Genomic DNA, 16,775 nt, shown 5'->3' on the forward strand with positions numbered 1-16,775 from the left:
TAATTCATGATGCTCCTTCATTCCCCAACTCCTCCCTCTCATGTAAGCATTCAGTTAAACATCTGGTCTCATTTTACTCCAAATAATGTTAACAAGGATCTAAATGGAGAGGGGATACCACCTCACTGGCAAGTGGTGTGTTTGGGTGGTCATGGTAGGGGTGAGAGATTGCCAGCTCACTTGTTTGCCTGTGTGACTGGTTCTGCCTGTCCAAGCTTCTATAGCCACATTGATGACAAAGCTTCATCATTCCAAGACCACCACAGTAGAGACTGGGTAAACACAAACTGCCTCCCCTCTCCCCCTACCCACCCCCCAAAAAAAAAATTTACTGCATTTCTAATCTCATGTTTGTCCTGACAGTCAGGACTGTCAAGTCCACGTTCTTTCCACAACAAATGAGCCCAAGTGAATGGTGCAAGGCAAACCATGAAGCACGGGCTGTCCTACAGACAATATGGCATTGTTAGATGCGAGGGAGAAGATTCATTACAAGCCACAGAAGTCACAGCTTCTATTGGGAAGTGCAAACATTGTAACCTGGCTGTCCTAGCAGCTGTGGAATGAATACCTCTAGGTTACTGCTCATCCTCATCCAGTTAGTATGGACAGAAAGCCAACTTCATCAAAGCACCGCAAGTACTCGGGACGGTCTGTCCCTATGCCTCAATAATTTAAAAAAACACCACACAACTGTATCTGATGATAGGAGTTAAACTCTTTATTCCATTCAGAGGCATCTGGCAAGTAGAGCTGCATTGGGGGGCACATTACAGATGAAAAATGATCCATACTTTCTGGATATTGAAATCATTTACAGTATTTACTTTCTAGCTATTCCCAAATACTCCAAATTACCAAGTCTCAATTGAAAAGAAAAACATGAGATACCATATTAAGTCTAGAAATTTAAGAGAGATGACAGTATTTAAATCAGCAGATGTAAATGCAGCGCCTATCTGTAAAGTAATTTTTAATGGAAAATAAGTCAAATCCTTCTCAAATGTTAAGAAAGAAACGTCCGACTGACTTAAGCCTCAACAAAAATTAAAATGCTATGTACTTTCCATACTTCAGTAATTTTAAATTCATTGTAAGAAAAAAAAATTATCCTAAAGGCTAGATGAAGGTCACTGTCAAAAAAGGAAAAGAAACTCATTTTTCATTGCTAAAACTACAACATAAGTTTGTGGTTTTTAAACCAATTAGTAAAGAAGAGATGCAGGAAAAACACTTCAGACCATTTTCAAAATTATCTAATCTGTACAACAATGATCTTTGGGAAAATTATCTAGTCTATGTAGTAATGCCTCTATTTCAACATGAACCTAAGAGGTAGATAACAAAATGATGAAACAAATGTTTTTGCTCGCTGTGCCCCTCAAATCAGTGCAGCATGGTGATTCTGATCATCTCATGCACAAAAAACATCACAAAAAAAGGTTCAGAGGTAATAGCATGGCTCTGTCGACCACACACACACAGGCGCGCACGCGCACACACACACACAGCAGTCTTTATGCACCATGTGTTGCCACATTTTTTTTTTCTTAAACTGAGGTAGACTGAAGTTTATTGTAGAAACTTGAATGTGTCACTATTACCACAATCATCATTCAAATTACATTTGGAAATTTAAAAATTTGGTAACTTTCCTGTTATCCCTGCCTTTCGACATTTTTTTTTTGTTCTCCTCTAATGGTTGGTTGCAGAACGTGCATAAATCCTGCTGCATCTATTATAAGCCAGGCTAGAGAGGTTGTTGTTTTGTTTTTTTTTTTTCTTGTAATCATTTTCAAAACCTTCAAAGTGGCTTAGTGTGGCCCATAACAGCGGCTGGATATGTAAACTTAGCCTTTCATTATCTTTCAATGTGATCAAACACTGTTTGACCTTCCCCCATCGTGGTAACTGAAAGCAGTATGATGTGATCTGCAGACAGCAGAGACCCTTCTGGCCTCAAAAAAATGCTCCAGCAGATCAAGTGTTCTATCAAACTGAAGATGAAGCTTGCTCTTTGAACAAAATGGCAAAGTCCAAATGGGCTGCAAATGGTTAAATGTAGCATTATTAGGTAGTGATGGTCAAAGGCACAAAGGGTTCATGCATTCAATCAAGTAGCACAAAAAAAAAATTCAGCCTCTTGCAGCCTTCTAAATTTTTCCCCCAACCCCAGCCTCTTGCCATCACTTCCTTGTCCTGTTCCCAAAAAAGTACCGTCACAAACTTTTTCATCCCATCTTAAAAGAAAACTAAACGGCATTGCTGCTATCAGAATGTTGGCATCATTCACTATCTTTTGAACATTCATTGAATTTTTTTTAAACAAATGATGGTGTTGAAGCCCTCAGGAAATCTGAGGCTGTGTTTTTTTTACCCACCTTACTCCCATCAGCCAGCAGCTAGAAGTGCTCTACTATATTTTTCCCCGATAAGTCTGTAGTACTCCTGGCTGGTGGCTGATCAAATTTTAATTTTTTTTAAAAAAATAAAATGCTCAAGAACTATTAGCTTTATAAAGTATACAAAATACCAAAAAAAAAAAGCAAAAAAGGAACAATTTCTCATTGAGGTACTAAATGCCTGAGGTAGTTTAGTAAAATGCATATTTATCTTTTTATGCCCTGGCCAACACCATTCAACACTTCCCTTAGGTTATTCATGGCAGTGTTATGTAAAAATGCAACCAAATTCTTTTTAAAAAATGCCACTTGTTTCAACATTGGGACTAACACTTAAACTCTTGTCAATACCCTTGCTCTAACCCTAGCCCACCCGCAATCCCACCCTCCAAATGTGTTTATTCTTTTACAACTGGACCTATAAGAGCAATGCCTTTTCTTTTTTTTTTTTTTTGTTGGTTTTTTCTTTTCTTTTTTTTTTTTAACCAGTGAACTCAGAAGAGAAAGCTTCATTAAACCAAGTTCTAAAGTTGTTGGGGAATAATAAGAACAATAAAAAAGACTAACGAGTTTATGTTAAATTGTGAGAATAGAACAAAAGGGAAGTGAAGGGGTCCTTATTTTAAAGCTGGGTTTCAAAAGTTTGAGAGAGCCTAAAGAATACATTCTCAGAGACAGCGTTCAACGGTTGCCTGGTCCTCGAACAGGTGATTGGCTTGGTGGATCTTCTGCATAAAACTTCAACAGGTGCTCACCACCTGTCTCTCTGTCACACAGTCTGTCTTTGGTCTGGCATCTGTCTCTGATGGGCCATTTCCTAAACCTTTATTTCCGTCTTGGCTGAGGCTGTCCGCTTTGCAATGTTTTTTGCTGTTGCTGCTGCCTTCTTACCTGAGCCAGTATTTCCTGAATTTTTCTCTGAGCAAGCTGAAGGACACAAAGAAGAAGAAACAACCCATCATGATGCCGTGCTTCAGTGACAGCTGTTTACAACCAACAAGAGATGCTACTGGGATTAGGAAAATCTGGAATGACTAAATTTCTAGTACTGACTAGATTACTTGTTAATTAAAATACACTTGAGATTAATCATGATTTACAGCCTAAATTTTAATTTTTCTTCTCTTTTCAACCTACCTCAACTACTTGCATGGTCAGTTTTCTCATCTGTAGCATAGAAAGCATGAGAATAGGTAGATGACTACCAATGTTGAGATTATTGAAGCTACAACCTTAATTTTACTTCTTTGGAAATACAAATGCTTTATAAGAACCACTGTTTTAATAAAGAGGGTACAATTTTTTTAAACACTAGGGTAACCAGAAGGTCACAGGACTTCCCAGCCCCCTCATCTCCTTTCTAAACTACAAGTCACCTGCATCAAAGTATCAAAAGGAATAAGTCTGAGTTAAGTGAAGGAAGGAATCTTGTAGTCCTTTTCTTTATGATATTATATCAAGAAATTGGGCAACGTGGATGAATTACATATCTGAGTGTATTCTTTCCAGATACTATGGTATGGCTTGTGTCTCTGTTCCTTCTGAATTTCAGCCCAATCACAACTTGGGTTTTCTTTTGCTTTTAGCAAAGTTTTAGCAGTGCCAGAGCCTGCATAAATTGACAGAAGAATTTAAGGAGACAGTTTTGCCTATGTGAACTTGCAGTATTGTTATAAACCTCTCTCACAGGCATGAGGAAAGCTTATTGCAGCAAGACAACCAGAGGAGCCTGGCAAGCACTGCTTGCTGTATCCTGAGCAAAAGTCTTCCATCCCTTGGCTCCTGCACATGGCTATAAAAGAAAGACCATGGAAACATCAAGGCAAATACAGAAAATCATTGCAGTCCTCCTACCTGGCATGCATAGAAGTGACCAGTTATTTTCACAACCACCTGATCATTTTCATCAGGTGTCTGGTCACGAGGGACTACAACTTCTGCACTTGTCAAGTTTTGAAGCTCATTTACCTATAAACAAATAGGAGAAGTCAGAAAACTTTAAACTAACAAATGTTACACAACCACCAAGCCTCAAAGACACCAGCCATTGAAACATCATCCTCTAAGCTGTATTTTTTAAACCCCTCACTAACAGAAAGCATCTTTATGCAGCAGTGTGCACTCTGCAAGCTGAGCCTCTTGGGTCTCTTAACATAAATTAGCACCAAGTCCTCTGGGTTTGTAAAAGTGTTTTAAAGACTAAATACAACACACAGAAGGTGTTAAATACATGACTTGAAAAAAGCAAATAGTTGCCACAGTATTTACAGTTGAGTTTAAAAGTGTAAGGTCAGAAAAATCATACAATATAGGGAAGAAAAATGCCAGAGTATTTATACATTTTTTCTTCAAAAACCTACACAATATAAAGAGCTTCAGACTGAGCAGGTGGGAAATTCTATTTGTTCAAATTATTTTCAGCAGCTTGTCAGGCTTCCATCATGTTAAGTAGAGGTAAGAGTCTTTGTCTCATTAAACTAATTTTATTTTAGAAATGCTTATCATTGTGTAAATAAAGTTTTAGATGAGCAGCTTCTCAGACATGTTTGTCCTTAAACCTCTTGCCACTGCAAGTAAAGGAAGAGGCCACACTGCCTCTTGACACTTGACCTAAAGACCCTGTTGCACTCAGGGTGGACCCCCAAGACTGAATCAAGTCTTTGCAAATATCATCTAGCTCCTGACTTAACATCAAATGAAAATACCTGAGCACCAGCAGAGCACCAGCACCTTTTCAGGATTGAAAAATCTCAGTGATGTTATTTTATACAACAAACTGGGCCTAAGAAATGCCATCAAGTTAATTGAAACAAAGATAGGTATGATTTTTTTGGTAATACTGAGGTCTGAACATGTCTTAAATTCCTACCACTTATTTAGAAATGAAATAAATCATTCTAAGATTGGCTTCAACTCCACAGCAGAAGGAAGGAAAATGTAACAAGTACAACTAAGAAAACAGCTCCTGCTTTAATGTAACATCAAAGAATTAGTTTAGCTAAAAGTTTAAGCTTTATGTGTATATACACACTGAATATGAAACAAAACTAAGCAACACTAAGGGTTTTATTTCAGCTACTTACAGTTTTGCCTCCTTTACCAATAACTCTACCAGCAGCATAGGATGGCACTTTTATATGAGCCTCAAGTTTCACTTCTTCTTTAGGTCCAAAGAAATTTTCTTCTTTAAGTTTTCCATAGATTCTCCCTTGAGCCTGCAAAATTGCTTTCAGTTAGAGAATGTTCTTCTAGTTAACATCAAGAAATTCCACAGAAAGGTGATTTCTTAGTACACAATCCTGACAAAGTGTTTTCCCTAATAATTACACTACTTTTCAAAAAGAAGTCTTTGTACCAAATTAGTAAGTACCAGTATCCAACTTCAAGGACTGCTTGACAAACCAGGGAATCACGCAGCAATCTAACAGAGATCATTATTATTATTATGCTTTTCAGTAGAAATATTGCTTTTAAAAGAAACTACCACATTTCTGTAGAGGTAAAGAGTGGTGGAGAGAAGAACTGTCAGGCAGAACAACAACCCAATTTTTTATTACACCCAGAAGCACAAAATGCAACTAATTGATTCAGAAACCCATTCTTTTAAGATGCTAAACTAAAAAAGCCACAACACCCCCAACAAGTCATGGTCTAAAGACTCCAATTGAAGCAAAGAGCTTGCTTTTACAATCCATTACAACATATTGTTTAAAAATAAATAAATTTGTACTTGCTCAAATTTCCAAAGTAAAGAAACAAACTGCCCAGATCTAAATAGTTCCATGGGAACAGTATTATTCCAACCAGCACACAGTTCCTTTTTCTGGGAAGCACACAAATACCAGATAGCAAGAAGAATGTCCACTGAGAGTAAGGTTGTAGATTTGCTGATTTTTAAACACATTTATTTCCTTATTCACAGACATTTTCAGTGAATTTGTGAGAAATGGTAACCAAATCTTCTCCTCTTCGGCTCCTAGATGCTTCAAATGAACATACATTACTGCCAAATTATAAAGAAAGATGGGATGTGGACGACTTTTAAAAAAGGAATGTAGATGGTCTTCCAACATCTCCAATCTTTCAGTTCTTGAGAAGGTCTTTAGGAAAGGAAACACCTAAATGGGCTGCAAGCCCCTGCACAGTAAAATGGTGGCTGAAATGTGTTGTCTCCCCTAGATTCCCCTTCACTTTCATCTATCCCAGATCCAAGGCAGGACAGCCGTGCATGAACAGTGGTGTCACAGGGATGCCAGAGCCCTCAGGAGCGCTGCAGCAAGGCTCTGAACAGTGCCATGTTCCCTTCTCATTGCCTTGCTAACAACTGCCCTGCACACTGCAACATCCCCAGGCTGCAGCAGCACAGGAGGAAAGGGATGCAGCCACTGCAGCTACCAGGGACAGGAATCACAGAGAGCAGAGCACAATGGAGCAAGGAAAGGATGCCCAAGTCACAGGCTCTGGGATAACACTGCCTCTCCCAGAGCTCATTACTCATCTGAGCAGCAGCTATTCCCTCTCCAGGTTGTTGAGCACCAGTTTACACTCTTGGTGCCCCAAAACCCACTCTCCCAGGAGAGGAGACCCTTCTTAATCAGAGCTTAGGGAGAGCACTAATGAAGTGTGGACCTGGCCCTGAGGCCAGCTTCAGGTTAACAGTAGTGATCAAAGGAAGGACTGAGCTCTGCCTCTGCCCATCCCAGTCAAGAGAGCATTGCTCAAAGAGAAGCTAAAACACTACAAGGTCTGGAGCTGAATAAAGCCCCAAGGAATAATCCCTTTCCTTCATAAGACCAGCATAGCCCAGGAGCGTGGACTGTGCTACTACACTGATGCGCCTTTGCAAGCAGAGCTCAAGTGCAAAGTAGTGACTGATTGGTGTTAAACTACATATGGGGTGCAGAAAAGGGACACTTTCCTCCTTGCAGGAGTCAGGCTGGAGAGAAGAGCTTCCAGAAGAGCCCCTGTGGGACTCCCAGTTTATCTTGGGGAGGAAACCTGAGGACAAGCCTTTGCCTACATGAAAAGTCAGGATAAGTGATGCCCAAATTTCCTTTGGCATGCTACTCCTTGAAGGTAAGTTCACTGATATCTGATCAGTATCTGACATTTTGCTGATCCCAGACCATAAGTGTACATATGGCCAAGCCCACAAGCACACAGAAAATATCAAGGACACAGAGCTTCCCAGTCATGCTTTGCCTTCAATGGCATCTCAAGTGCATATGGTAACTGAGCAACAATCACAAATGCATCTAAGTTTGTAATTACCACTGCAAAATACCTGCCCTGATAATTTTCCAAAAATCCTAAAGGCATTAATGAAACTGATATCCCTGAAGTTTGTGCACCTCCTTCTTGCAAGATGCCCTGAAGCAAAAATATAAAGTCAAAAATGAGAATAGGCAAGAAAACGATGCCAGGATACAAGAAACTCTCAAGTGACTTTGTACATGCTCCAGGCCACATCTGTGCTGATGCCAGGCTGCTGCACTGAGCTGCCTGCATCACTCCTAGCACAGTCAACTCCTTTTGGGGTAACTAGATTTATCCCTTGACATTTAAGGCAGAAGGCCACTCTGGAACTTAATTTGAACACAGATGGGATAATCAGGTTGAGTATCTCCTTGTAGTTGCAGTGGAAATACAATTAGAAATCTTACATTTATCTGTAGAGCTACCCAAAAAGCATTTTCCATTTGGCACAAAACAGCAACCTGGGAAGATTCAATTTCATCTTGTCAGCTTTGTTATTTCAATTAAGCACACAAAACTGTTGCACATACCAAGACAGATTAAAAGACTCAACTCAAAGGTGCTTGTAGATAGAAGAGACATTTAGGAATGTAATTTGGCCATATTTTTATGCTAGACTTGATTCTTACTTACATGGAACACACATGTTTTTTCAGGTGACCAGAATGTGGCTTCTAATAGTACTGTATTACTCATATTCCCATGAGGCCTTCCAGCAGAAGGAAAGCAAAACTCGAGTTATTACTAAAATTCTGAATAAATTGTGCTTGGAACCAAGAGTTTAGTTTTTCAATATTGTCCCTTAGGATCCACAGGCCATTACATACTGACAAGTTTTTATATGTTGTACCTTGAATTGAGCTTCTGGAGGTCCAGTGATGATAACCATTCTCAGCTTAGCATCTGGTCCTTCAGCAGGGGCAATCTGGAATGGATAAACATAGCTATTGGTAGCTGTCTTTTGAGGAAATAGTTTAAAGCCACCCCCTCCCCATTTCAGTCTCACATTCTGTTCAGGAGTGAAAAATTATTTGTTACAGCAGCAGCATCACACTTCAGTCATGACGGGTTTGTTCTCTTTGAAGTGCATTAATTAGCTGTAATGAAATATGGAGAAACTGGCTAAACCACCATGAGCGAATTTACTTCTGAAAATTAAAGACACAGCTACTCATCCACACATGGCAGAATCCCACACAGCGTTCTCATGTGGCTATGAGTGATGTAAGACATGTAGCCTTCAAAAAGACAAATCTGGTTAATAAACTGAGATTCTCATCCCTACCCACTAGCTTGAATAGACTTTCTAACAAGTTTTGCTCATTAGCAAAAGCTCTCATCCATTCCCCTGAGAACAGAGGATCACTTTACTGTTGTAACTAATCAGATCCAAAACATTCCTCTATACCGGACAATGTGAGACCCAAATAAAAATTAAGCTCCCCCAGAGCTGAGACAGAGATGCCTGTAGGGTCTTTAGCAGTTCATGTCACCACAACAGTAAGATTTCTGTGGGTGTTTTTCTCAGACTCCAGTGGAATTGAATAATTCAAGCTAGCCTCTGACATTCCGAATGAATCTTTTGTTTATCACAACTGACATTTCCATTGTTGCATCTAGTATTACATAGCTGCTGTTGAATGAGCAATATATTAAACACTACAGAATTTCATCTCAGCTGTTGGCATAGGGATGTTATTCATATTTAACAGCTGTAGTTTATTTCAGACAAATTACCAGTCACCAGGCATCATTTTCACTAAAGAATTTTGCTAAGGAAAGTTTATAACATTATTCATGTTGTACCCTAAGATGAAGAAGGCATTACATACTAGTTATCTGGTTTGCATATCTATTTTTCATTATTTATGAATTCCAATTGGATAGATCTAAAAATACACATTAATTTTACAGCAGTACATTTATATGGCATGACGTTCTAAGAACGAGCACAGACTAAATCCATTCATTCTTTGGAAAAAGTATTTTAGAGGAGCAAAATTTCAGGGCACATTTGGAGACAGCTGACTGAACAGAGCTCAGCCTGACAATTGTCATTTGTGTAAAGTGGACAGGTTTGTCTCTCAGCCACCTCTAGTTTTCTTAAACACCAGCACCTTCATTAAAATTTTAGGAAAACTATTTTCCATCAAGCCTTCATTACATCCTATGTGTGTCTAAATGTTCTGGAACATATCTTGCTTTGATTTTATCCTAGAATATTCTGTTCTCAGAAGCTGGGATAAAACATGGCTGAGGACTGCAAAAGAAACATATACCAACTAACATTTCAATGTCTGAAGGGGTAATCTAAGATAATTCTGTGTTAATCTTGTCTGTCTGCCTTTGGAAAAAGTAATTATATACATACAAATAGTATACAAGTGGTGAATTTAACTTCTAAGATTAAACAACTTTTCATTCCTAACCAGAAAACAATCTTTTATACTCCAAAAGCCACAAACTGACAACTTTATACACCCAAACCCAGCTTTCATCAGGAAGGGCTGCTCTGCAAGGAATTTTTAACCAAGGAGATGGCAATTGTCCTCAACAGGCCCCAGCAGCACAGGGTGGGCAACAGACAAGTCAAATCTCTTTTGCTGGCTCTTTTGCTGAGTAATTGAGTCTGGAGTCCCACACTGAGCCTGCACTGCCAAGCAGCACTGGGACACAACCTGAGCTCAGCAAGAGCCATGTTCACCTCTGAGGTGACAGCCTGGACACTGCAGCCTCACGCAGAACCCCAGTGCATCTGGGGTTTACTCCTACATCGCGGGTTATGAGTTTCACCAGATCTACAAAGCTCAGCATGAGCACAGAGGAGATGCAGGAGGATGTGGAAGGCTTTCAGCTGCACCAAGCTACAGCACAACTCAAAACAAGCATTATGCACAGACTGACTTCCTCCACAAAGTATGGTTACTGCAGTTGGACAAGTTAGAAGTTACTCAGGCAGCACTTCTTCCAACTCTTAGCTAAAAGCACAGATTCCTTGATTCACAATTTATCATTTCCTTCCAAAGTTATGACAGAGGGCAAGTTGAAGTGGTCCCATTTCAACATGAGGGAAGTTTAGAAGTTTTGAATAATTTACTAGTTGCCATATTTGATACTTTCACACAGAAGCAAGCCTGATGCTCCACATTGTTCTGCCAGATTACAGGTTAAGTTGCATTATTTTAATAAATAAGTACACATGCAGCATCCCAATTTTGCAAGCATACCCTGAATCTGCGTACTTTTGTTAAGATTTAATCATGTTTTCACAAAAAAACATCTTTACTTTATTCCTACTGAAGGAACAAAAGACCAGAGCTTGAGAAAACTTTTATCTGAATTTAAATTAAGACAGAAATATTAAATGCATGGGGTAGGGGGGTGCCAGCCAGTAGAGGAAGCCTGAGGCCACTGTTAGCCAGATGCATGAGAAATACTGGAAATTCCCTTTCCACTAAACTCCCTTCCAAGGACCAACTGAAGAACTAGTTTGGACGGGTTCTTGGAGGTCCAGGTTGTTTCACATTTCTCTCTCCACCTAGCTGTACCTTCCATAAACTTTAGATACAAGCTGCAGGAATGGAGAGGAGAAGAGGAAATACGTATGATGCATCACACCCCCATGCAAGACAGATTTGATAAAGAAATATTGACACCTACCACTTTCTCTTGTTTCATTTTCCCCCTAAAAATATGGTTATTAGTGCTCAATTAACGTAAACCATCTGGGTAGTATAACTATTTAACATTCTGCTCAAAAAAGGATGGAGTTGGGCAGTGTGTCATTGGTTGACTGGCCAGTAAACAGATCAGCACTAAACAAACCCCACACAAGACTCATTCATCAGGGCTCCCCAATTACTTTGCTCTGTATACTTAGATGAACACCTTCCAAGCCAAGCTCAGCTTCACCAAGCTCAACTCAGCATAGCCAGCTCCTGCCCTGTGCCCCAGACTTTCGGCAGATCCCTGCCATAGCACTCACTAAACACATCACCCCTCTGAAACAAAAATAAAGAGGGCTGAGAAAAAAGCATTTGTTTTATCTGTGCAGTAAAATGTCCATCTAACAGCATACTAAAGCTGCATGCTGTAATTTAAATGCACTGTTCTCTAAACTTTTCTCTTTTTTTAAATTTAGGCCAAAATATTATCATTACAGCATATAACAGCAAAAAATATTATTTGTAAGAAAAAAGTGCTCAAGCATTTAGAGTAGATCTTTGTGGTTAGAAGGGCATTAGCGGCCAAAAGCCAGGGCCTTCCTAAAACTGCAGCTGGTACTAACTAACTAACCCCTGTAGACAGCCAAGAAAGATTTGACCAAATTGACTAAAACCCAAGCTTCTATTAGAGGTGAGCCTCTGCAAACCATCCTGTTCTTGGCTACGCTGAGGTGGTCAATACACAAACAGCTGGGTGTTAAACCTGATAACAAGAAGGTGAATGTGCTGTTTGAGGACTGACTGGCCCCAGGAGCTTGGAGCAGCACATGGGCCAAGTTCCACCACCAACAATTCAGCATGGAGCCATTTGAGCTTGACAGCCCAGGCCAATCCATCTGGCACAGACCAGGGGCAGCCACAGGGGTAGGGACTTCAACTGGGCTGCTGTGTTTAGGAGGGGAATTTACCCCACCAATTTTCCCTTTACCTAAAGCAAGGAGAAAGCCTTTAAGCACTGCATCATTAAGGCACAAGTCTGTTTCTAAGACCACCAAAGTAGTTTTCTTTGCAGCTTATATTTCACACCTCAGGAGACGTCTGAAAACATGCTTCTAATTATCTTGTCTCAGGAAAGATTAAAAGATGATTTATAAACAAATGTACTATTTATCACATCATATTCTAAGCATGGAGTGGGGGAGGATGTTCAGGAAAGCACTGCTTGTGCAAACTTGCTGAAAGTGTCACGTAGAATAGGCAGAAAGTTATAGCTGGTGTAATAATACCTTAATAGATGCGCCTGCAAAACGAGAAAGTTGTTTGATGTGCTGTCCCTGCTTGCCAATAATAGCTCCAACTGCCAAGGCTGGGATGAACAGATGAACAGTTTCAGACTCGGGCTGTTGCTGTGGGGAAGAAGGAAAAATGCAGTGAATGTTTTTGAACATTATGAATCAGACTGACAGGAAAATGGGTACGGAACAGGCATGCATGGAAATGAGGGGGAAATAAGATTTCCCCCTGTGATGTCTGAGTATTAAGGGTCTGGCTTTTTTTGGGAATCACAAAATGCCCAGAACAAGAAAACCAGTTTGAGCCAAAAGAGGATTCTTTCATCTTGTATAAAATACTCACAATTTTAATGCATAGAACTTTAAAAAACAATTGAGGAGCTGTTTCTTTGTGAGGCTTTCACTCTTACCTGTAGCTGTCTGGATTCTCTTCCACATGCAAGACCCTGCAGATGAGGCTACTACAAGCAGAAAGAGGCTACTACAGCCTGAGCAGCAAGTAGTTTCTTTCTAGTTTCCCAGTTATATTTTTAATTTTAGATTGTGCTGAGAGCAGTACAAAAAGCCTCAGAGTTACATATATGCTACAATTTCCTTTGTGTGGGAGTGATCTGGAATGATAGCCAGCTTGAAATCTGCCAGTGATTCCTCCTGTGTAACATTATGCAACAGTTGGAGCCCTGGCAGCATTCCTCACACAGGCTAGTAAATTAAACACCGTGTTTCTGAAAAGTGAGAGGACCCCAGCATTGCACCCACTGGATCTCAGGCATCACTGCATCTTCCTGTTGCTTCCAAGCAGACACCCCAGCTGGAGAGCATGACACAATGCTCGAGATCCTCTCTACGTGCTGCAGAGCAATGATCAAGCTGCAGGGGTGCATCTGCCGCAGTAACTCACAGCTCTGTTAGCAGCCCCAGAGGAGCCTGTCTCAGAGGAAAGGAGCACCATCAAGCAAACACCATGCTACTGGACCATTGATCCATCCACTTCCATCAGGGCTACCCCTAAAAAGCTTTTCACACAAGCCTCTCTTTGAACTAGGAGGTATTTAAGACACTACACAGCTCTCCTTCTAAAGTTTTTCTTCCTCTATGTATCCCTCTCGTGTATTTTTGAAATTTGTTTTGCTCATCCTCACTAAGACAAGCCAACAAGCCCTTTTTGTGCAGAGGTATTTTGAGACAATGCAGACAATCCTTGTCCTTGCCTTTTCAGTGCCCACCATGCACTAAGCACCAGCAAGCAGAGCACATGAGACCAACCAAGCTCAATGGGCTTTGCTCAGCTGTGTATTTTGATAGGGGTACAGGCACATAGAGAAGCTCACCTAAACAGCTTTTTCCATGATATTTTCAGGAAAAGCCCCACACCGCTATATGCAACACAAAGCAAAAAGCAGATGCAATCCTAAAAGCAACACCTCCAGCTTATTTTTAAATTTTAGTAACTCCTTTCAAGGTTAAGTCTTTCAAGGCAAAGTCCCACTGCACTAACCATGAACAAATCTGAACAAAATGCTTGTTTCCAAGTTTTACCACTTCATTTTCAGTAAACACAAGCCAACTGTAACCTCAGGGGATATGAATTCCAGGCACAGCTCCATGTACCAGGTGAAGAAACCCCAAAATAGGATATTGGGAACAGAAACACTTGAGGCAATTGCAGCAGTTGCACAGTTTACCCTGTGTTTTCACACATACAAGGCATTAGGATTCAGAGGCATTTCATGCTGGTTTGAATCCACATGGATGCAGCCCTCCACTCCCAGCCTCCCCACTGCCTTGCATGCTTTGAGGCCAGCAGCTTTGCAGATCCAGCTGGTTTTTAAGGCAGGCAGTAAGTCCCTGACCCAAATAACCAGAGCAACACACAAGTGGCAGTCTGTGACCAAGGGAAGAAATAACAACAATTAGAGAATGGGAAAAAGTGGGAGCACCTCTTTTAATCTGCCTCCAGATCAATTTAAAATGATCTCAAAACTACACCCTAAAACTACATATTTGTAATGAAAGACACAGTCACTTCAGTATATATGTTAAACCAGTTTCCAGAAGATTACTCATTTTCTCCTCCTATTATTACAAACATCCTGAGTGTTGTCATAGTAAGTCCTTTTACATGTTCACTGTGAATCCAGCAAGATTTCCAGCAATTTGGAAATGCTACTGTAGGTACTCACTTGATCTTAGCACTTCAAAAAACTGTTTCTAAATGGTTGCAAGTTCATGAAGCATTTGGGTTTTTCCAGTTTTGTTGCAAGGACCCATTGCACTGGGTGTAGAGGCAACCCCTCCTTCCAATCCTGAGAGCTTATCCACCCCCTTGCTTGCTCTTCTTCTTCTTGACCCCTACATTCAATTGTCCACACATGCCTCAGCTCCTGCAAAAATCCACTGCTGAAATTTTCCTTCCACATGCTTCTCCAGCCAGCCTCTTCCAGCTAATTACTACAACACTGCAGCAAAGCAAACGTGTAACTTGACTTGGTTTTCAAGAATTTACACAGCTTCTACCTAAACCCACCTCCAGACACATTTCTGTACCATAGAAACAAATCAAACTTCATTATTTTTGTTTGCATATATTTCCTGCCTTCCCTCTGTTGCCCATCTGCCTGCTGAGCAGTTCTCCCCTCTCCTTCCCAAAGCTTGGTTTCAAGCCACTTTCTTGGCTGGATTCAATCCACCGCTGAAATTCCTTTTTGCTGCCTCACCCTCAAACACAAAACGTGGGCAGCAAAGGCAACAGAAGACAGAAGATGTACCTGGGCCTAACTGTGCAATCACCTCACTGTAGCACCTTCCTCCCATCCTTCCTCATAGTCCTGACTTTTTGATACATTTCAACTTATTTTATCATAAAGGATGTTTTTTCAAAAGTCCTTTTCTGTGAGTTACTGATGTTCTTTAATAGTAAACTTGCATTTTGCTGTAATAATGATACATGTTTAAGGAATAATGGAGAATCTGTCAATATTCAGCAGTTCAAACATTGGAATTTTTTAAATTCTTGTCTGGAGCACCACATTGGCATATACATGTAACCAAATTCATCTCCAGTATAACATCACACAAGATTTAGAGAAATTATGTTATACACACTGATTTTTAACCACTCAAAAACCATACTCCTCTTTCTTTTTTTCTTCCGGCAGAAAACAAGTCTAACTATAAGGCTTTAGAGAGTGTCACAACACCAAGTTCAAATTACTATCTGTCCATCTCCTTACCCACAATAATTTTTAAATCCTTTTGTATTTACTGGAAACCTAGCCTGCAAAAGAAACACATCAAAACCTAATGCAATGACTACACCGCCCATCAATCTTACAGATGCTTCTGGGGATCTCAGGATGGAAGAAAATCAGCTATAATTTAATCTTACCCATGCCGTGCCACATAAGTCATAGAGCTTTCCAGGAACTCCTAACATGAGTTATAGCAGAAATAGATTCCTAGACCTTAAACATATGTTAGAAGCACTAAATTTAGGGAACTGATTTCCCACTCTGTGAAATCTGAGCTTCAACGTTCACTCCCTTATAGCCAAGTCTGCTTAAATATATACTTACAATTTAAAAGCCCAAATATGTATGTGTATATATTTTTTGACAAGAGTAAGGTCTCCTCAACAATTTTCTCTTCTTCCCCATTCAGTTTATTTTTTCCCCTACATAAGGAAATATTTTATTCAAAGTCAGCCCAGCCCTGGGAACAGACAGGAATGCAGGAAGAAAATCTTTTAGAGTAGCAACCTAGGTTCACCAAGATTTGTAGTCCATGCACCCACCCTAATTTGCAAGTAGCCCACTGCAGTATCGGTGATGCACAGACCACCTCTTCTGCCTCAGCAATATCTGCAGTATGGGCTCATGGCTAGTCCACCCAAATAAGAGAAGTTTGTCTTGTGTGGCTGTGGCACACAGACCAATGAGATATTCACGTCTGTGGAGAATCTAGGTTGTTTTGGGGTTCTGTGGCTTTTTTCCAGGGGTTTTGTGTTCTAAGAGAAGAGCTCCAGAAACCAAGATTCTTAGATATACAGAACAGATTCTTCAAAAGCATGGTGACCAGAAACAATTAGTTCAATTCATAAATAGCTGAAAATACTTGCTTTGTTTCTGCAAAAATGTCTGCTTTAGTCACAAAACAGGGTT

General features: G+C 40.2%; 1 protein-coding gene across 1 annotated transcript in view; it reads right to left on the reverse strand.

Annotated features, from left to right (window-relative positions):
• Positions 1-383: 383 nt before the first annotated feature.
• Positions 384-16,775, reverse strand: part of IGF2BP3 (insulin like growth factor 2 mRNA binding protein 3) — a 112,087-nt gene continuing 95,695 nt past the window's right edge. The window contains exons 11-15 of the mRNA XM_054273472.1: positions 12,610-12,729; positions 8,509-8,583; positions 5,486-5,617; positions 4,257-4,370; positions 384-3,329 (exon numbers count right to left, since the gene is read on the reverse strand). Of these exons, the coding sequence (XP_054129447.1) occupies positions 3,228-3,329; positions 4,257-4,370; positions 5,486-5,617; positions 8,509-8,583; positions 12,610-12,729 (543 nt within the window). The 3' untranslated portion in view covers positions 384-3,227. The remainder of the gene's footprint in view (positions 3,330-4,256; positions 4,371-5,485; positions 5,618-8,508; positions 8,584-12,609; positions 12,730-16,775) is intronic.

This window comes from Melozone crissalis, unplaced genomic scaffold (assembly GCF_028551555.1).
Source record: "Melozone crissalis strain CALT ecotype California unplaced genomic scaffold, PUWL_Pcris_2 ptg000016l_1, whole genome shotgun sequence".
Lineage (NCBI taxonomy): Eukaryota > Metazoa > Chordata > Aves > Passeriformes > Passerellidae > Melozone > Melozone crissalis.